At 37.4% G+C, this 23,198-nt stretch overlaps 1 protein-coding gene across 12 annotated transcripts in view; it reads right to left on the reverse strand.

Moving 5' to 3' along the window:
- Positions 1-23,198, reverse strand: part of LOC138064023 (erbin-like) — a 117,793-nt gene that overhangs the window by 54,548 nt on the left and 40,047 nt on the right. For all 12 annotated transcript variants that reach the window (XR_011137237.1, XM_068924543.1, XM_068924544.1 and 9 more), the window contains 2 exons: positions 13,595-13,792; positions 7,653-7,770 (listed from right to left, as the gene is read on the reverse strand). Coding sequence is in view for 11 of the 12 variants with exons in the window: in XM_068924543.1 (XP_068780644.1) it covers positions 7,653-7,770; positions 13,595-13,783 (307 nt within the window). In the remaining variant the exon portion in view is untranslated. The remainder of the gene's footprint in view (positions 1-7,652; positions 7,771-13,594; positions 13,793-23,198) is intronic.

Genomic DNA, 23,198 nt, shown 5'->3' on the forward strand with positions numbered 1-23,198 from the left:
ACCGTGGCCTGCACTCCTGGGCAAACAGCTGCGAGGACCTGCCTGAAAGCAGCTCCACTATAAAAAGAGCAGCTTTGGTAAGTTTTCCACTCAGTCCTCTTTGCTGCAACTGGAGCAAATATGAATCAAACATGGTAATCAAGATGAAATATTTTCAGAGCTCAAGAAAATATGCCACGACTGTCCCAAAGATAATGAAAACTTTTTGTAAAAGCTCAAATTTTTATCTGAAAAATGAACATACAGTATCAGTCATGGTCTATATTCTTATATTATTTACATAATTTGCTTTGCAGAAGTTTGTAGAAATCCCTAAGTAAAGTAAGCAGCATCTTAGATCCCAGTCAATTCACTGCATAATCCTGACTCATTCATCCTTCCTTTTTAGCATTCATTCTTCTTTCCAAAATTCCTAGAAGATTCACTGCTGCAGCTGGTTTCAGATGAGCCAGGATCCCACATTTCCATGAGATGCTTGACCAGGCTGTAGGGCAGCAGTAACAGCTCCCTTCTCAGAGCTGGAGTTACAACGCTGCACAAGGCACAGCGTTAGCCTCTGCATACCTGTGCAAAAGGCGGGTCTTAGTATGCTAGTCCTTTATTACTAATGAAAACCTATTCGAAATCAAGTCATAATTCCAGGAGTAAGGATGGACTATAGCAACTATATTCTCATCTAGTTCTGTAAACAAATATCCCAAAGCTTTTAATGCCTGCGGTATGTCACATCAGTTGCTCCTCTTGCAGTCTCATGAAGAGGACCGCCAACTGCTGTAGCACTAAAACTAGTAAAGCACCTTGCAGCTTAGTTCTTCTATACTCGTATGAGTGTTACGGTACCTATGGCTTTCTTTTTGTCCCTTACTAAAGGCAAAAACATGAGCTTTAAGACCTGTGAAAGCAGCCTACCTTTCTCAAGGAACACAAATCAAATACAAACCTATCATGGATTTAGCCTATTAAGTAATTAAGCTTGTTATGGATTTAACAAAGCACAGATTAAATTTATATGCCTTTCATTCTCTGCTCCTCCTACTTTGTTTACACAGAATAGCTCTCTTATTTGAAAAACTTTTGCTTTTAATCAATAAAATAATTTACTTAGAAGTCTCACAAAGTTTACAAAATTCACAAGAACTATACTGGATTTACCCATTTTTGTTTGGAGCAGCTTTACCTCACAAGTGTCTGCTTATAGGTTGGTAAACAGTCACCTCTCTATCTCTGCTTTACAAGTACTTTTCTCTACTTCTACACACTCTGAAAGTTTTAAATTTTCCTTTCCTATTTGTCCTCCCTTTAATTATGTTCACTTGCAGGTTTGTGAGCTTAAGCTACAACTACAGTGCTGTCTTAAGTTCAGGCAACAAAAAACATATGTTGGATTTTTTCTGGAAGGTTGCTTGGGAGTGGCAGGGCAAGACAGCTTGGAAGGGCAAAGAAACAGTCATTATACTGACTTTACAAATGTCAGTGCAAAAGCATCAATTGAGCTACAAAACTGACAAACAAATCAGTGTTTCTATTTAAAAATTAAGTATTTCCATAGGGTGATTTTTAAGCTTTTCTAATGAGATTTAAGGAAAAGTTTATTCTTATTGGTTGTGATAACTATTACAATATAATTAGATTTACAACAACAAAAACAACCAACATTGACAATATATTTGATGTTCGTTTTGGTAATGAGGGGGGTACTTAACTAAATATATTTTCTCATTATACAGTAACAAAATATGTTTACTCACAATGAAGACAAAAGGCTTTTTTTTTGCAGAGAAAGTGACCACGTTTGGAAAGAGCAGCCGCGTTAAAGATGCAAAATGCTTTTTAATAGCACTTCCCAGCTTTAAAATAAAAATACCATGCTTACAGTTGTATAAAACGTATGACAAAGCTGGTTCTCAAAAATAAGCTTTTCCTCCTCATCTTCAAACTTGCTTAGAACACACTAGAAGTCTGAGTCAAGTTTAGCATTTTTGAGAGCTTGTGAAATTCAAAATTTTAAAATATTACTTTGAAAGCTAAAAACTCATGCCATTTTTTAAAAGCTCAGAAGGTAATGAGTTCTATGTTTTTGTCATATGTTTGACTCCTGATGCCACTTAAATGGGTAATGCCTCCTAATCACTTTCTCCAACTACAAATAACTTGTGCTGCTAAACTGTCTGAGCTGATACCGGGGGAAACCAAGACTACAATCACACCTTTTATGTTTTTACTCCTTGTATAAGCATGTCCCGACACAGCTAGAAAACTTCAATAAACCAAATAGAGTTTTCCAAGCATTCATCCTCAAACCAGTCGGAAGAGCTTCAATTTTTAGGGCAAGACCTCTCCAGGCCAACTCTAGGTGCCTCATACAATGTAAAGGAGTTTGAGAAGCAAGATAGATTCCTAAATAAATGCCTCTTGTCTGGAAAACAAGAATAACCAAGAATGCTGCTCCTTGAAGACACACCTAAGACACTGATTTCCATAATACCAAACATGCCAGGGCAGGACAAAATTGCAAAACATGGGATACTAGGAAGGTTGCAGGCAGCTGTTTCGTTCGTAACAATGTCTCAGGAGATTACCAAGCTTCAGACGATTCTGAACAATGTCTAATTCATTGTTAGTGTTGTGGAGTGCCCAGAGTAACCTGAAACCAAAAGGTAACACGAGTATCTAAGGGCTGCATCCTGCTTATTCTCCCTCCCCTACCATCCTTAGCTGCAAATTTAGTGTTGTCTCCTCAGCCATTTTGGTTGATACCAGTACATTAATGTGACTTCAGTGAAGAGTCACTCAGAACGACCCCTTACAGAAAAGGGCATAGTCTACCTTTACACGCAATTCATATCTAAAAAAAATCATTATTACTTCTACAACAATGCCTTTTCTGTGTTATCAAGATTTAAATTTAATATTAATCTGTTTCCAGACTTATTTCAGAATTTCAAATAAGTACACTCAAATTTCATATTCAAAACCCAATTTATGCCTTAACTGCATTGGAATTCAGTTTTATTCACATCCTATCATATATATTTTATATACAGAATTTAATTTTATTTGGCAGAAGCATTCTATTCAGTGTCTTTCAAAAGACAAAAATATTTAAGAAATTACTAAAAACATTTGAAAAAATAATTGTAAATAGAAGACCTGCCTACATTTAGGATAAAGTTCAAATTTATAACCCCCCTATGAAGATGCATTATATTAAGGCTACACACTCAGGAGTCGCCAGCAGATTTAGCATCATTTCTTTAATAGTAATTTCTTTTATTTCACCATTGTGTATGGTACTGCCTTGGTACAGGGAGGAAAAGGTAAACTACAGCAAGTTACGTACATAGGTTTTTCCTCTCTTACATCTCCCTATGGGGAATAAAATTTGGTTCAGTCTCCCTGCTAACTATCAGAAATTCTCACTTCATTGAGAAATTCTAAATCTACCAGATGGGCCACACTGGAGTAGACATTCTCCTTCTCCTCCAGCTCCCTAACTTTTGGCACACAGCATACAAAAGCCAGCTTGCCAAGTCGGCAGATGATTTTAAAAGATTAAACAAAAAATATTTGATCTAGATTTGCATTTCTTAATAATAAAAACACCTTTAAATAATTTTACAGGTAGATGTGGTTTCCCCCCTCCCCCAAGAAAATACCCTGCAATACCAACCGGCAAGGTGACATGCTTAAATCTGTTATAACATTACAGTGAAAAAGAACCACTTCATAATATCCAAGAGACTATTAAGGATACCTTAGTTTGCAAAACACCATGCACCTCTTGGCCCTACTTGTTATTCTCCAATCTTGCTGTTTTAGTCTTTCAAAAGCATTAATAATATGGAGTGTAAGAATCCAAATTTTTTTTTTTTTCCACTGCCTTTTAGTAAGCAGTAACAGACTCTCTCACTCTGTTTCCCTGCAAGGTAACTTCACTGGCACAGGGATTTCCAGCCTATTTCCCAGGCTTCCAGGGAAGCCTAATTTCCCTGGCAGTCACCTCATCATATGCCTCAGCCTTTCATATCACTTGCTTCTAGTAACCTGTGAAGCTAACTCTTCAGTCCATGTAAACCATGTATACATGCCATCATACAGCGAACATGAACGCTTTCTCGTTGTTCAGGGGAGGGGTAACAACATTTCCACGACACCCCTCCACAATGTTCTAGGTGCTGACTAAACCTGGCATCCAGGAGCCAGAAGGAAATGGCTTTTCTGCTTTATAGAAGAACGTTGGCTCAAAAACCCAGAACAAGACAGAATTAGGGAAGAAGAGAGTTTGTTTTCGTTGCTGAGGTTCTTTTGTGCCAGTAGTGATAAATAGCATCTTAGCCATACAGGAACAACAGTTTGAAATTTTCTTTCAGTTTAATAAATAAAACACTGGTTTCTCTACTTAGGCCTTTAACTTTAGATTTGCAAGTTTGTTGCAATTTCTCTTCAGGATGCAACCCAATAGGACAGAGAAGGACATCTCTTATGCTTTACACAATGTAGAATGTGATTTCTGATATAAGCATATAGTTTATTTATTGTAGCATTTGTTCAAGTACCATTTCATCTTTGTGAACAGGATACTATCAAGCTTCCAGGGAAAAGCTCCAAAGCTTAGGTGTACTTGGACAGAAGTAACAGAATACCTTTGATATCAATGGCTCACAATAACATTGGAAATAGGTTGAAAAGCCATAAAGGACAACTGAAGTACTTGGTACTTCAAAAAGATACAGAATTTATTGGCTCTTGCCAAGACTAAAGACAGAGTTAAAGTTAACTCTGTTCCCTGCCTGCTGCACACATAGCAGCAAATTGGTATTTTAGGCTACATCTTCATGTAGCCATGACCTCTTCAGCAGCCACAAGTAGTATATTCCAAACCAAATGTTTATACTGAAACTTGTGTGCTCCAGAACATGCAACTGTTAAAAACTTGCACTCTGCAATTCAGCACACAGCTCAAATATCCTACACGAAAACCCTGTCATATTTCATGGGCATTAGTATTTGAAAATTAAAGTCTACCTTTGTAACTACTTTTCTAAAACCACAACCTTTGTAACTAAACACATATTTGATCCAAAAGCATCTGGCACTCCACTCTTTAAATCCATCTATGGCAAAAGACAATACTTAACAGTGTATTAGTACGAGAAAAAAAAATATAGGACTATCACCTTCATAACTGCAGGAAAATGACGAACAAAGCCACAGAAAACTATTTTAAAGTTTGGCATCTCTCACCATCCTTCACTAAGACTGCTAGTTACTCCCCAGTCAATTTTTTGATAGATTAGAGAAAATAACTCTTGCGCTTCCCACAAAACCATTGCTTCCATACCATATTCTTTCAATACTGGGGGGGAAGAGGGGGATGGTGAGGGAAATGACTGATGCTTGATCAGTTTTACTGGTTCTTGGAAAACTGAAGAGATTTATATTTAGTCATGCTACAGAGAAAAAGCAGAACAATCCTGGAGAGTGGGAAACTGAGATATAAGAACTTATCAAGCGAAAAGAGGACATAAGGAAAGGAAAGAAAACAGCATTTCAATTGTCAGAAAGAACAGAGAAAGTGGAATTTCAATGGTTGCAACAGTAATAGGTAAGAGAAAGAAAAAGGCACTTATCTTGGCAAACTGAAGTCTCAAACAGCATCAAGTTTATCAGAAAGTAGAAGAAAACCCACCATTCCTTCCCTCATCAAGCAGGGACAAACAAGGATCCCAACTTGTTTCTGGAGTTTACAAAGCTTTCAGGAGTGGCGGGCTTGGGGAGAGTAAGATGCCCAAAGAAAAGTAAAGGTGCAATCTCATGGCTATTTTTGATGTGCAACGCTAGGCAGAGAACATATTCAAATTGTGGTGAAATTAACAGGCACATAGCAATAGTTTAAATTAGTGTCCCATCAATTGTTTGTCCTGCAAGATATTAAAGGCAACTCCCAAAAACACTTCTCCATAGTTTACTGGAATAATAAGTGATTCAGCTATTGCCTTCTTAAATACTTTACACGCCTCAGAGTAACAAATGTTCTTTCAGCAGTTCTTTGAAGGCTTAGCTAAAGCTTACATTATTCTGGGTGGACAACTAACTCTAGTCAGTAACTGACAAGCTGCCTACTTGTATTTTGCCAAAACTAAAACTCAAAAACCCTTTTGCTGCTTTCAAATCTTATTCCTTGAAAACTTCTGTGTTGGAAACAGTTAATCCTTTTAATAGTTCATATTAGGTCCACTCAACCCCCCCCCCCCCCCCCCCCCCAAAAAAAAAGATTCTTACTTAATTGTGAAAGTTTAAGGACAGTGTTCTTTAGAAAAGACTAAAGACTAATCCACTTGTACCAGGAACAGAGCAGTAACAATCAAGTCACTTTATCACACTGTAAATGCTATATTCATCACATAGAAAAAATAACATAACAGTTTAAGCATAGATTGGGCTACAACAGACACTGAAGGAGAATGACAATACTTCAGTGACTGCAATATTTTTATAAAAAAGTAGAACTTTTATTTTTATGGAGTCATAATTAGCTAGTTGTCTGAAAAAATAATGAATTTGATGGAAGATGATATTTTGCATAATCATTCAACTCTTATTTTCGAACATCAGTTTAAGCAGATACTTAGATCTCCAGGCAAAATTGAAATTTATTTGAAATGAAAAAGAAAAACAACACAACAGCAAACACTGGTGTGAAGACCTAAAAATTTTACATTAAGTCATGGAGAACTCTCATTCAACAATTTATACCTACGTGAATATCCTGAGCTCTGCTTGGTCTTTGGACATTTCATCAATGGGAAGTAAATATGACAGTTTAAATTAAGAAAACTTTTAGTCTTACTTTGCAACCGGTCCTCTAGCTTCACTTTGAAATCAGCAGTGCAAGACTATTACATTCTCATCAACTCAGCATATGATTTAACATGCTTTTCTTTTTTTCTTTTTAAATATGCCACAAAAACAAGTCTGATGACGACATTAGTTAAATTTCCTCATAGTTGCGCACAGCCGCCAACTTGACAAAACAGTACCATTAGAAAAACCCATATGCACAATACTTGGCTGACATCTTTTCATAATTTATCAAGCACTCTGACTTGCACCAAATGATAGATTTCTAAAGAGTCAGAGATGTGAACTAGTCACTGTCCAAAACTGCTTACTCTCCCCATGCAACAGAGGTTACCATCCTCACAGCACGGATAACAAAGCAGTCAAGTCCTACTACAGTTTTCACACTGTGTACTATAAACAAACAACTTTCATCGGAAACCAAGCAGAAGAGAATCCTAAAAACTCTACAAATGCTTTTGCACACGCAACTTTCCTACAGTATAGTGAAACCCTAGAAGGGCCACTAAGAGTAATAAATTTGTGCATATGCATATCTGAGAGAATATGAGAATCCTTCACCACATCAGTTTTTCAGTAATGAATCTCAAAGTACAAATCAGTTAACAAAAACAACGTATATTACAAACAGACTATAAAAGAACACCTTTTATGTGAAGCAATGATTTAGACTAACAATTTAAAATTTATTAGATTTAGAGTTTCTAAAAATAACATTTTCACTTGTACCTTTATACAGTCATGCTGATTTGCCTTTTAGCAACCCCAACAGAATAAGTGAAGTGACTTACCATTCTTGCTGACATCCAGTTCCCTGAGATTAATGAGATTTGCGATGGATGCTGGCAATGTGGTTAGATCATTGTCTGGCAAACTCAGCTTGTGCAGAGACTGACAGTTAAAAAGTTGCTATTGAAACAAAGGAAAAAGTGAATGCGACTTTCTCTTAGTTTCCTCTGTATACCTTTTGTTATTAATCCCCTTAACTTCTGACCTCACAGCTTGAAGACTAAACTGTTTGGAGTCTTTCACTACAGAAACTTCATTTGACAATTAGTATACTCAAAATGAATCAAGTTTATAATGCTTAGGAAGGCAAAAAACTGCAAGCGGCCACAGCAAACCAGTAGCTGTGTTTAACACTTCCTACAAAGCCCTTCCCGTATCGCAGAAACTGTGAAGTGCAGTTATACATAGTACAGAGTATTTCCCATAAGAACTGTTAGATGACACCCAGAAGTTATTACAAAAAAAGAAAAGGAAAAAAGTTTTATACACTTTAAAAAGTCAAATAGTTCTGGAACACAGCATTTCAGTAGGGGCTGATCTAAAACTAACTTCTTTTAGAAAACTCTACTTTATCTTCCAAAAAGTTTCTACTAATCTATCATACAGTTCCTAACTCAAGTACACTAAAATCTAAAAAAAGATGAAAACTAGTGCAAGTTTTATCTAAGGAGACAGAAAACTGTATATAAATTATTATAATAAATACGTGCAGCAGCTATTGTATAGAATATTAGCTTGGGGCAGATCTCTTTCTATATGCAAGGTTCCATGAGATTCTTACCCAAAAACTTTTCAAATTCACAATGTAAGACCAATAATATTACAGAGAATCACAGAACAGTTGAGGTTGGAAGGGACCTCTGGAGATCATCTAGTCCAGCCCCCCTGCTCAAGCAGGGTCACCTAGAGCACATTACACTAGGTGCAATCTAGTCTGGATTCACGTCTGGATCCCGTCCAGACAGGTTTTGAATGTCTCCAGGGAAGGAGACTCCACTACCTCTCTGGGCAACCTGTTCCGGTGCTCTGTCACCCTCACAGTGAAGAAGTTTTTTCTCAGGTCCAGATGGAACTTCCTGTGTTCCAGTTCCTGCCCGTTGCCTCTTGTCCTGTTGCTGGGCACCACAGAGAAGAGGCTGGCCTCATCCTCTTGACACTCCCCCTTCAGATACTTGTATACGTTGATGGGATCCCCTCTCAATCTTCTCTCCTCCAGGCTGAACAGGCCCAGCTCTTGCAGTCTTTCCTCACAGGAGAGATGCCCCAGTCCCCTCATCATCTTGGTAGCCCTCCGCTGGACTCTCTCCAGGAGTGCCACGTCTCTCTTGTCCTGGGGGGCCCAGAACTGGACCCAGCACTCCAGGTGAGGCCTCCCCAGGGCTGAGCGGAGGGGCAGGATCACCTCCCTCGACCTGCTGGCAACACTCTGCCTCATGCACCCCAGGATAGCATTGGCCTCCTTGGCCACAAGGGCACATTGCTGGCTCATGGTCCGCTAGCTGTCCCCCAGGACTCCCAGGGTCCTTCTCGGCAGAGCTACTTTCCAGCAGGTCAACCTCCAGCCTGTACCTGTGCATGGGGTTATTCCTGCCTAGGTGCAGGACCTTGCACTTGCCTTTGCTGAACTTCAGGAGGTTCCTCTCCGCCCAGCTCTCCAGCCTGTCCAGGTCCCTCTGAATGGCAGCACAGCCTTCTGGTGTGTCAGCCCCCCCCCCTCCCCCCCCCCCCAGTTTAGTACCATCAGCAAACTTGCTGCAGGTGCACTCTGTGCCTTCCTCCAGGTCATTGATGAATATGTTGAACAAGACGGGACCCAGGACTGACCCCTGGGGGACTCTGCTAGCTGCAGGCCTCCACCTAGACTCTGCACCACTGACCACAACCCTCTGAGCTCGGCCATCCAGCCAGTTCTCAAGCCCCCTCACCCTCCACTCATCCAGCCCGCACTTCTGGAGTTTCCCTATGAGGATGTGACAGGAGACAGTATCCAAAGCCTTGCTCAAGTCCAGGGAGACAACATCCACTGCTCTCCCCTCATCTACCCAGCCAGTCATTCCGTCATAGAAGGCTATCAGATTGGTCAAGCATGATTTCCCTTTGGTGAATCCATGCTGACTACTCATCACCTTCTGGTCCTCCAGATGCTTAGTGAGGACCTCCAGGAGGAGCTGTTCCATCACCTTTCCAGGGATGGAGGTGAGGCTGACAGGCCTACAGTTTCCTGGCTCCTTCTTGCCCTTTTTGAAGACTGGGGTGACATTGGCTTCTTCCAGTCCTCAGGCACCTCTCCTGTTCTCCAGGACCTTTCAAAGATGATGGAGAGTGGCCTAGCGATAATATCCGCCAGCTCCCTCAGCACTCGTGGGGAAGAGAGGGAAAAATAGGAAGTTTCCAGACAGCACATAATAAATATCTTCAAGTGGCTGAAAAGGTTAACCTGAATAATTTATGACCAAGTAGTTGTGGGTACACAAAGTTTCTTTCCCCAACAATTTTGAGTAAGGTCATTCATAAATATTTGTTTAGCATTCTTTTCTTACAGAATATGGAGAAAAGATCAGACACAAACTGAAAGTGCTCTTCAACTAGAAAAATTTATCTTAACTCTTAAGGACACAGCAGCAGGCTTAGTCTAAATAATTCCTTGGGTCCTTCTCAATTAAACAGCCATTATTTTAACCACAAGCAATTGAACCAACCCCACTGATTTAATGTTTGCATATACCACCCGAGAACAAAAGAAGATATAAATTAGCAAGATGGACCGCTCAAAGAATGAGCTTCAATTTGCCTAGCGATGTTTGACTCCTCAGAAACGTGCACCTGTTAGAAACTAGTCAATATCATTTAGGCATTGAAAAGTTAAAGCTACCTTAGAATATTATATGGGAATAAAAACTATGATGAACTCATATGTTTTGGAGCCATTGGTTTGTTTTAGTACTTCAAGGAAGAATATACACTTAAAACTCATCCCTGAAAACAGTAATCTGGACTCTTGGAATCATTAGAAATTTCCTTAATTAGTCAGATAAAAACAAATGCAGCACAAGGAACATCCTTGCAACATCCTTGCAGAAAAAAGGGAAGAGGAAAGGTTTGTAGGATGAGTTTTTTTTGTTGTTTTGTTTATTTTCTAATGCTTGCATATTCTGTGATTAAGTAGATCATCATTACTGGCACTCAACTCCAGAGATAAAGTCTATTTTACTTACTGCTACCAATTTCTTCCCAATAACAAAATAAGTAGGAAAACAAACACAGGTACAGTCTCAAAGGCATATTGTAGCACTTGAGATAAACAGGGAACATTTTCAGAAGTGATTTAGGCACCCAAGATAAATGTTTCAAATACCCAAATTAACACTTTCACACTAGCATCTCTGGAAAAGTCAAATCTTTCTCTACTACTATCACTCTCCCCATCACAGTCCACTCATGCTGCACCCTCAGCTGGTCAACTTAATTGAGGAATTTTTAAAAACAATCTTTGGGGTATTCTGGGGTGAACTTCCCAGCAGGGATTGGGGGTGATTAAAAAACCCTACAGGCCATTTTGGTGATCAGATTGACAAGATAGCCCAATAAACAGCTATGTTGTCACATACAAAGGGGTACCAAACGTCAAAACAGGGATAAGAGCACACCACCAGGGGCAAAGACAAAAGGGAAAGAGTGGACCTTAACGTGACCTCAGAAGGCTGGAGCCCCAAAAGTACTGCACCCTCTGCCTGAGAGGGTGGCTTATTTAGAAGCCTACTTCAGAGTTGAAAGACTAAATAAGCCTGGGTTAGGGCAAAGGCTTACACAGCTTGAAACTCCTATTACAAATCTACTAGAATCTTTTTAAAGCATTATTAGAACTTCCCTGGTAGGGAAGTTTATCTGCTTCCAACTAGTTTTAAGATTACAAGTTCTATCTACCAACAAAAACCAAAAAACCAAAAAACTAAAAAACCAAAAAACCAAAAAACCACACAGAGTTTTATTATGTCTTTACTACTCCCTAAGCTCTTTCTTTTCTTTACAGTATTTCAATTCACATGTTTTTGCCTTCTCAGGATGGTTGAAAATGGGAGGGTAGCAAAAAATAACTACTAAAATTACCCACAAGCTGAAAAGAAGGCTTTACCAAAAATACTTAAACATTAACTTTGCAAAAATAAGACTCTAAAGATGATTTATTGTAACATGCAAATGCATTAACAGGAAGTGAGTGTACGCATTATAGGTCCCTTCAGACCAGCAGAGAAAAGCAAAAGAGAATAAAATTCAAAATGTTGAAGCAGTCTTTTTAAGTGGGAGAAGAATTTAATCTTTGAATAGGCCAAGGCAAGTAAGATTGCCCACCTCTCAATTTATTCACCTCTCAAAACTGGATTTCATACAGGAGCTGACTAATGAAATCACATGGCACGTAAGAGAAAAGGAAGACCAAGCAAACTATTTAATAACCTCTTCTGGTCTAAACTCCAACATACATTCATTTGATTACTACAGTACAGACCATCTCCTCTTTTAAGACTAATAAAACTTTTTTTTTTAAACCATTATTTTCCGTTAAGACAGATGACGTTTTCTTAATTCCTGTTATTTGGGCAATAAGTTACAAATTTACCACAGGAAGAGTTTGGAAGATTTAAATTTTTTTGGCTAACAAAAAGAGGTATTCTACACTGCTTTTTATGCATGCAATATTCTTTGTTATAAAGACAATGCAAAGAGAAACAGGAATGAAGTTCTGTTATCATCCGAATACAAAGTCTTCACAAGCAAACTACTAAAAACTCAAAGGCCTAAACCTCAAAGCAGCATGCTCTTTGGGAAGAGACACAGATAGAGCAATGAAAGCTCTAAACTATACCAACTGTCAAAAACATCCAGTTTCAACTCATATGTTTTTAGCCCTATTCACCATAAGAGTATGAATTTTCTTAGATGGCTTTTCAGGCACATTTAAGGGTGAATTTTCAAAAGCACTCGGTTGGTTTAACTCATCTTCACTGAAATCAGAGTCTTCTGATCAATAAGTTAGTGTCCTACCATTGCTTTATTTTCTTATGAATTTCAATTATCTTCACTTCCAAAAAATCTAGAACAGCAAAGACTGAGATGGTCATAACAAACATTCTAAAAATCTAACAAAGCATTCTGCAGTCATCCTGCCTGACAGTGAAGATTTGTATACAATTATGATAAAATCAATTTTAAATATTAATTACTAACCTAATTCTATCAAGATAGGATCTAGTAATGTTATCCATTGTAATGATCGCTTCAAACTTCTCAAAAGTCTCCCTGACACAATTTTCATTTTTCCCCTAGTATATTGTTAATTCAGTGCAGTTTGTCTTCCAATGTCAGAACTAACAATAAATATTAATTTATTTAATGAAGATTTAATCAAGCTGATATTCCAGCTCTCTAGCTTATGAACTTAAAGTATATACTTCCAAAATTCACCCTTCCAAAGTAGGAAGCGGGACTTCAAGTGCATAAATGCTTTGGACTGTAGTCGTCTTTTGTGGACGACTTATTCGGAAATCTGAATAAGACATTAACCTTGCACCTTTTTATTTTCGTATGTTATCAGAGATTCAAAATAACACCACAATTTGTTCAATACAGTTAAGTCAGTATCAGCAGACACTGCTACAGAAATGAGTTATCCTGCCTCTTCCACTTTGTACCACTGTCTTCTCTTGGAGTGGATCAGTATTTTGAGCAGTTTCTTTCCAAACAAGTAGAAGAAACTGGTCCAGCTAAAGTGCATAAATATTCTTTCCTCAGGATTACTTCTTTGGAGGCCAATATCAACTTAAAAGCATTTGGCAAATTGCAGCCTGAAAGCCAAAGTGGAAAGCTAGACACTATCAGGTCCTACCAATGCTGATGAAGTAACAGAGTTAATATGCATCACAAAAAGGAAAACCATGCAACCTACCTTTGGAAGCTCTTCAATCTGATTAGCATCTAAATAGAGTTCCTCCAAGGTCTTTTCAAAAGTAAAAATCTCTTTAGGCACCTGTTCCAGGCTGCAGTGAGAATAATCAAGCGTAGTGACTGTTTCCTCCTCTCCACGCAGACAGCGGCATGGCACCAGCCGCACAAACAAATTCCGCTTTGTTGTCATTTTCAGGCACTGTAAAAAGGAAATTGGTGAATTTGAAAACCTACAAGACAATTTCAGAAATACCTAACTGGGCATTTTCTCAAACTTCCCGTGTCTGGTAAATACTTAAAAAGAAAAAAAGTGTGTGCATGTGTGTGTATATGTATATGTACAGTATATAGATATACAAGTACATACAGTATATACCTATAAATGTCTGTGTACACTTTTAAAAACAATAGATCTTCACACTTGCACTGAATGTGGTTTAACATACCTACAAACCCCAGTGGATTCAGTCAAAATTTAGTCTGTAACTTGTTACCTACCAGCATGGCACTAGATTGCACAGAAGAAGAGTTCTGAATCAACATTTCTGAAATGTCAGTTCTGTGTTTTTACGATATATCTTCTTATTCTAGCCTTTGCGAAGGTTATTAGATGATATTTTTGCTTACTATAAAAAATCCACCCTCTAAGGAGCATTAAAATTTAGCTATAAAAAAAGCTAAATTTAAGTAACAAATAAGATAAAATTCATATATGTTGATCTTAAATCCCTGATTTAAAAGACAGAATACAGCAGAGAACCAACATGGTTTCTACAAACTTATCTAACTACAGTTTAAAAGAAAAGGTTTCCAAGAGCTCAGGTAAAGAAGCTCCTTCAATTTCACGCAATCCCATTCAGTTTGGAAAACTTCAGCAAAGCACACTGTGCACACTGGAACTAATTAAGTTTCTTTTGTTATAGAGGTGCTTCTTTTTTCCTCTAAATTCAATCACTGCTACGATATTCCCTTCTAACTCCATGGTTCCTGTAACATTCCTACTCGGCAGAAGACAGCAAGTATAAATTGTGGAACCCTGCTAGCTCATTACTGACAAACAGCATCCACAAGCCATATTCTACCTCTTTCCCCTCAGCAAGGGCACAAATTTATGATGAACTCTTCTACAAAGCTCAGAAAAACAATCATCTTCAAAACGTCACCTCAGCTTCAAGCTGGGAGGAAATGAGCTGACGGACTCAGAAGTTTTGAGGAAGGACCCGTATATGCAGATAGGCAATACAATAATGTAAGCTTCATTTTCTCAGGAAATTGGGCTTATAACCCCATATTTTTCCAAAACACCACTTAAATTTTTTTTCAGCTCGAAAAGCCAACATTCCAGATTAAGATATGGAGGTTTAAAACAAAAAAAAAGGCAACAAAAAAATCCCACATATTTGGAAGCGTAAAATTTGTGTTCCGTCTTTGAGACTGGTAAAAGGGAATTTTCCTCTCTGAGCACCAAAAGGACCTTTCAGACACGTCTGACAGACCACACTTGAACACACATTGAGTAGGGCTAGCCAACAGAAACACAGGGAACAAGTAAAATAACAGAACCACTGTGCTATATGAAGTCACAGCTTGCATACAGTCCTCAGGCTGCAGGATCCTTATTCTTGTTAAAACAAGAAAAAAAGATTGTCATGCACTTGGATTTTTCCTCTTTAGGCAGCTAATGTGCCAAGTACTTCATAGTATGCATAATTTACATGACAACAGGCTGGGGAACTGCTGTACCTTACAATTTTGACTGAATAGAAGGATGACTATTACTGCTCTCAAGCTAGATGTACATCCATTAAAAGGATGGAAGAAAACTCTTCATTAAATGGTAGGATGTCAGGACTTCCCTTTTTAATAATATTTTAATGTTGCTAGGATTTTGTTATAGTGTTGATTATGTGTCAGAACACTTAATGCTTTCCATAAACCTCCATCCAGGTTATTTAAATAAAAAGTATCTAAAAATATTTAACTGTATTTCAGTGCAAAGGGTTTACAGCCTGCAGGTTCCCTGCTGGGGATTCCTACGGAGTGGGAAAGCCTTCAGAAGTGACAGTGGGTTTTTTTTGTTTTTGTTTTTCCCTTTTTCCCCTCCCCATCCACAGGAACAGGCTCCAGCCTGGCAACCTAGCAAATGCCAAAGATGCTACCGAAGCTGATGTGCTCATTGGGTTAGGGCTACCTCTGAGTGTCCTCAAAGGTTCAGAGGCTGCATATGAAGATACAAGAGGAATTCTGCCAACATTTACAAAAGAGTGAGCCTTTAACAAATTCTCATTTCGCTCCACACTATTTCAGAGCTCTGTAGAGCTGTGGAAGAACATACCACTTCAGAACGTGGCATCAACAGCAGTCTCCATCGACAGGATTATAAATGGAAGAATATGTGTTTTGAAAACAGTAAGAACTGGGAACAGAGATGACACGTGCAAATCAATTAACAGAAGTCTGACAGGGGAGGACACGTGTCTGTATCATACTAGCTTTAGCCAATAATTTTGCTTCTTACAGTTGTTTCAGCTTCTGAGAAGTATGTTTTTGTTTCCAGAACACAAGAAAAGTTAACTATGTTGTTCATAAAAAAGTAGAAATAAAATATCCTTTTTAATTTAAACCCCTAAACCTCCACAGTTTTTTCTAATTATACCTTTGAGAGAGCGCTTGAGCTTTTTAGGGTGTTGAGGAAGAAAGACTTCCAAAAAAAAAAAAAAAAGGACCATGTGCCTCCACAGTATACCTCAAACATGGATCAATAACAAATGCCTGGGCAGCATCATGATGCTTTGTCATATCACAGAATGGTTGAGGTCGGCAGAGACCTCTGGAGAGCATCTGGTCCAACTCCCCTGTTCAAGCAGAGTCAGCTAGGGCAGGATGCCCAGGACCATGTCTAGTCAGGTTTTGGATCACTCTAGAGATGGAGACTCCACAACCTCTCTGCACAAGCTGTTCCAGTGTTCAACCATCCAAACCTCTAGTCAGTTACAGTGTCAGTTTAAGTAGCTAAACTCACAGCTTATATTCCAAGCCAAAACACTGAAATTTCACAGACAAATATCAAAAAATAAAACTACTCCTCGAAAAAAAAACCACCCACTACTCACCCAAAACCATTAACATTGATCAAGTTGAGCATACATCTTATTATAATACTTCAAAAACCAGAACGAAGTAGAGACCCATATTTAAGTAAATATTGGAAACCATGCAATGTAATTCAATTCACAGTTGTCTTATATTTGTTCATGTTTCCCTTCTAAACATGTTGAGCATCAGTGCTCTAAAACAGAGATGGCCTGCCAATACAAGGCAAGAGGTGCAGCAGGATCATCGCAACAAGTATTCTACACCAGCACCACTCTGCAAAACGTACAGGTAGACACATACACGCCTATCTACTTCTGGTCAGTTGCCACGAGCTGAAAAGTTGCAATGAAGTAAAAGAAGGATGTACTAAAGAAGAGAGTCCACTACTATAACCAAAGACAGGAAAACGTGAGATTGCACAGAATATAAGCTTTTCTTAAATTGTTTAAAACAAGAGCTTCCCCATGGAAGGGGGAGAGGGAAAAGAAAAAACATCACACTGCTAACTAACGTAATTATCCTAACATACACAATTATATTGCCTAACATTTTTCTTTCTTTATAGATTTTGCAGTACAAGGAATCATTGAACTACTTCAACAAGAATTTATAAGAAGTTTGACTGAAGTTTCACTGCTATTTGTGAGTTACCAGTATAACCTGAAAGGATACATAAGAACACTGAAAGGATACTATACTTAAATCTTTCAGTGTTCTAAAGTTTCCAATTCAGTTCTTCCTCCTCCTTTTTTAAAAGGTAATCTCCCACGTTTCCCACATCAGTACTCTTGAAGACACATCTATCAAATAGGTATGCCTTCAAAACACCATATATGCTATATTTATTATTAGAGCATCATTGCAAATGCTCTAGTTATTATGAAAACAAACCTGCAAGGCAGCCAACAGGTAGGAAGCGAGAGAGGTATAAGTAAAAGTTCAAAATGAAGATTGGCCTGAGTCTCACTCACTTGCAGTTATAGTCTACCTTTTCCTAACCATTGCTATTTCTGTACTTTCCAGTGCTAATTAGCAGGTGCTGGCCAGCTAATTATCTCTGAACTTGACATGTCTGTTTTTACAGACTGCATGCTATTTTACAACAACAAAACAGACAAATTATGCTTTCAAATGCTTCAGTTGTTAAACTCTTCATATATTTAATTTTATTAGCAAAAAGTATTTTGCTACATTAGAAATCGTTCAGTGGTATTTGGAACAAATCCATATATTATGTTGCTGATAACAGAAAATCATTTATCAACCTTGTTAACTAAGGATTGAATTTCAGTGGTGATGTCAGCTAAAAAATACTGAAGTAACAATATTTGTGCAACTAACAGAATATCCAGAAAAACTTATTGAAGAATCTAGAGCAAAATATAATAATTCTACCACTTCGATGTTGTAATAGTGGACAGTATCCATAAGCGTTGAGACATCTTTACTGAACAGAGAAAGAAAAAAAGAAATTCCTAGAAGCAGAAAAGCAAAGGATCAGCTTGAAAGATCATGACCAATGAAAGAGAGACCAACAACAAGCTTGGATATGAACTAAATACTTAATTCAGAAGAGAGCACCATCCAGAAATATCACCGTTTCCTGGAACATGTGGATGATTCTCTGCACACTTCCATTTATCCAAGTACCTGGCAGCCTAATAGCAGATATTCCAAAACCCCATAGGACATTTTTGTTGAACTGCATGTCTAGCTGTGTTTCGATGAAGAGTAAAAAAAACCTCTTGAAATATTACTCTTCCTGGAAGACTCTGAAGTCATGCTTGTTACAAGTAGAATCTAAGATAATAATTTTTTTTCTCCTTAATCTCTGTTAACTTGCCATAAAAGCAGTAGTACTTCTGAACAGAGTTAGTTTCAATGTATTGTTTGTCATGTGAATCTTTTGTCTGATGCTAACAGGATGTGATCACTCATGCTCTATGCTGGTGAAAGCACTTTTCTCCCATCCCTCAAAAGGGTGTTTATCAGTCACATCAGCAGCAAAGCTGAAAATGAAAACAGCTATCAGATGTTTATACAGAAGGGAAAGAAGAAGAATTACACACAAAAGTATCTGTTCGGGTTCCTTTTAGCCCACTAAAATAGCTACAAATTTCAGAGTTGTGAAGTTTTGGATATGTAAACATATGAAAGGGAATGACGTGGGGGAAAAAAAAAAACCATGTACTGCAGCCTAACACACACAAAGCTGTTTATTTGGCCAGGTGAGAAAAGCTCCAATATATTCCTGTTGAAAAATAGAATTATGGAGAGAAGAAAAATATATTGTTTATTAAGAATCTTATTTAATCCACTAAAAACAAAATAGTTAGTTTCTCTTTTTTTAATATAGAGAAATAGAAATTATTAAGGTTCCTGTATTGGAATCTAACATCTCTAAAGACAGACTGACATGTTTTGGGGCCTTCAAAGATGTTACGGGTTTTTCTCTACAACCAGTAAACTGAAAACTCCTAGCACACTATAAAATAACGTCCTCCAACAAGTGACAGCACTAGTCCCTTTGAATTTGGAGGAACTGTAAACGTCTTAATACCTTAACGAACTCCAGCATCCTCTGCTCTTACAGGAAAGCAATGATAGAATTATCCTTCATCTTCATTCTTTAATCTCAAAAATGGCTTGGCATCTCTTGCTTATCAGCAAATCACGTACAAAAGCTAAACGGTTTTTTGGACTTATTTTGTTTATTTTTTTTAAGGTTGGGTTCAGGTTTCCTCTAAGAGCAACCCACTCATCTCAGAAAGGATTCTAATTTAACAGATAGCAACTAGTATCCAGTAAGCTGTGACTGTGAAGTTTGTTTTGCAATAACCCTTTTTCTCATTTTCTCTATGACAGCTAAGTATGGCTTTCAAACCTGAAGGACATTGCTCAAATTGAAACATCAGAAGGAAGCGTATACTGTGAAGAGACTATCTCTTTATAAATGGCATTAGGATTCTCTGGTTGCGCTTTCAAGGCTCACTTGGTGACAACACCAAATTAAGAGTTTTTCCACCTCCTCCTGTCTCCCATCCAGGCTATTTGCTTCTGTCTTTTCTGGGGGAGGAGAGGTGTCAAAAAAAAAATTTTAACCAATTCATTTTTTATGTCATTTATTTTACAAAGAGATATCAGCAAACACTCAGGCAAGCACAAATCAATGAACCAAAGTGCTGCAATTTGGGGGAGAGAACAAGTAACTGGAAATAAAAGACTTATGTAAAAGGTTTTCTGGAACAATACCATTCTAACATGAAACTACAGCCTGAGCGTTGCCTGCACCTGATTATGAAAAGACTGCTCAACTGTTTGGTGGCTGGATGCCCTCATGCAGACAGGGAACACCAAAACTAACATTATAATCGGTCACATATAACATTGACAGCAATCGAGTAAAGTAAAAGGCCATTTCTCATGAAACAATGGTGAACGGTAACAGCAGAAGGAATATATTTTAGTAAACAAAACCAACTGCTCAATGCAAAAACTAAAAGGAATCTCATTAAACACATACGTATGCATATTTATATACATATACACATATATGTAATGTACGTATGTAACCCACAACAACAAGCGGCACAACACCATCACACCAAACTCCAAGGTGCAGGTCAGCAAGATAATTTCAGTAACTTCCAGAAGAGCAATATCGAGTGTGAATCCTGTAGACAGCATTTGCTCTACTCACCAAGTCTCTTGTATTCTATGGAGTAAATTCTAACTAGACTTGAATTTACTATTTTGTAAATAATTTTTTTTTATTTTTTATTAATTTTATTTAAAGACCTGAGGTTCTTGCTCTAATTAATTATAGAACCTCTTTATGTATTTATAAAAGCGTTGATGGTGTTGGTATTTTCAACAACAGTGGGTTTTTTTGCTGTTTTGCAACTAGAGACTATCTAACCAGACTTGTTGCAAGTTAGTTTAGATAAACTGGAAAATAACTATGTTAAAAAAATCTGAGGAGTTATTATGACAAGTCAAACCCACCATAAGTATATCGAAAAGAATCTTTGGAACACTTACTTCTATTTATTTTCACAATTATAATATGGCAATAATATAACAGATAAGTCAGTACTTGGTCTTATCATACCAAAAAATTAACAACAAAACAATAGAATATAGAAACAAATTAACCACAAAAATATTTTTAAACTGATATAAGAAGCAGAAAATGCTTGATAAATACCTGCATAATAAGAAGATATTGTACTTTAAGCACAGACTTTTACTGAAATGTAGTAATAATCAGTATTCTACTATATTCTTAGACCAAGACACCAGTAAGGCAGAGCTACATGAGAGCACAGGTCTAATTTAAGGTAAGATCCATTACAGAAATATTCTTAAAAAAAGAGGGTAAGAAAAAAAATACAGTTTAGGTTTACAGTTATAAATTAAAATATGTTCAGATACCCAAATAACTGTAATGCTGATTTTTACACTAATACTGCACAATAACATACAATGCTTATTGGCACTTGTATGGTCAAACTGCTCTCATTTAAGAAGCGTATTAGAGTTCCCCACTGCCCCGTTATAATTACCTGGGGTGGTGTTGTGTAGTGATAACTTAGTTCTGACACATTTCTTTTTGCTTTTTCTCTAAAGGTAGCTCTGGAAACTAGCTTCCATCTGCACAGCCAAAACAAAGTAAGTGCTACTATAATAGCTCATCTGAAGAATGGTCTCTAATTGTATACCATTAACAGTGCTGCTGAGATTAGTATTAGATCTGAGCTTCCTTTCTGATGTTTGATTTGATTGCATATTCTCTGGGTAAGCGTTTGTAGCGTTACTAAGAGAACATTAAGATGAATAAACTGTTTAAAAAAATCATTGTGCTTGAGGGTTTTTTCTCCCCTTTCAAAAAAAAAAATCAATAAAGCTATATAAATTCAAGCATATCTACTATCACAATCCAACATTTGAGGGAAACTTAGGAACCCCTCACAATTCACAGGAATATTCACAAACCTGAGCTTTTTAAAAGCTATGATATTGATGTTTCTTTTTAATGAATAAATATTTTCTTTACAACATGGAACTAACAGTTGTTTGTTCGGTTTTGGAGTTTGGGGGGGTTTCTTACTCTTGAATTTATACATAATGGTCAGGAATATGAAATAGTCTCATTATCTCACTAGGATAACTAAAGTGAACTCCGATCCCCATTCATCACCACAAAAAAAAAAGCAGAGCAGTACAAATAATCACAGCTACCGCACAACTGCTTTGTACCTATCTATTCATTTCTATATCAAATAGCTCAGTTTTCTTTTATTGCTACTGTGGAAGAGATCCATGGAGGCAAACAGGACAAGTCCTGATTTTCTATACAAAGGAAACGATGAAAATTAAATGCATAGAGAAACCAGACTAAGAAATGGTAAGCCTGCTGGAAGAGCTATAAAACCTTATTAAACTGCTTATGCTTTAGTCCTTTGGGGGATTATGTCTGTAGCTACTGTATGAGTAAATGCTGTGTATCACATACTGTCAACCTGTACTCAAGCAGAAAGGAAGAAATGCTGTCTTAATTCCACTAGTTATTACAACATAGTCAAAAGACCTAAATCAGTAAAAGAAAAGGAAAAGGAAAGAGGCACTGCAAGTAATTGGCCCATAGGAAGCTACAGTCCTTATGGAGCAATAAGCACAGCTGAGGCAGCACAGCAGTTTCTTCACTCAGGAAAGGATGCCGAAGCCCACACACGCCTACAGCACTGTGCACTACCTCAATGGCAGGAGAGAGCGAGCATGTGCATATGCTTCTATGTTCTTAAACTAGGATAATGTCACACATTGGTTGTAACAAGGCCAGATTTAAAAAAAAAAAAAGATTTTGGATGTTTTAAACTGGTATTTTATAATTAGGCTTTAAGTTACAGTGACTGATGTGTTGATATTTATTAGCTTTTTCACAATCTGAACAGCACTATTAATAACCTCAGAGCAGATGGAAGCTTTTTTTTTGGAAGACACTCCAGAGGAATTTATATAGGAAACAAATACTCTTTTGGGTATTCTTTTTATTCATGAGAAATACTTGCTTCTAGAATTCCTTACAATATGAGGCAAAGGCAACATCTGCACTGGCATCATTAAAAAAGAAAAAAGCTGATTCTCAAAAAGTGTTGCTTTTCCATAAAGCTTTGAAAAGGAAATTGAAGTTTATTTGGCCTCTTAATATTTTTGAGGCTTTTAAATATGATCTTAAACTAAAGAACATTAATATACCAGAAGAGAGAGAAATGACACAGTATCATGCCCCCCGGGCTTTAAAACTACACAGCAAAGGAGGACACTATAAGGCCCAACAAGCATTCAAAGCATTCTTTCAAACGTCTTTTATCAATGTTTTTTGAAAGTGGGCTTACCTTCCCCAGGAACTGAAGAAATATGTTTATTTTAAAAGGCAGTATAAAAAGTTAATGCTTTATAGGCCAAAACATTTAATAATGGATATTAAGCTTTAAAACAGACAGCTA

Source organism: Struthio camelus, chromosome W (assembly GCF_040807025.1).
Source record: "Struthio camelus isolate bStrCam1 chromosome W, bStrCam1.hap1, whole genome shotgun sequence".
Lineage (NCBI taxonomy): Eukaryota > Metazoa > Chordata > Aves > Struthioniformes > Struthionidae > Struthio > Struthio camelus.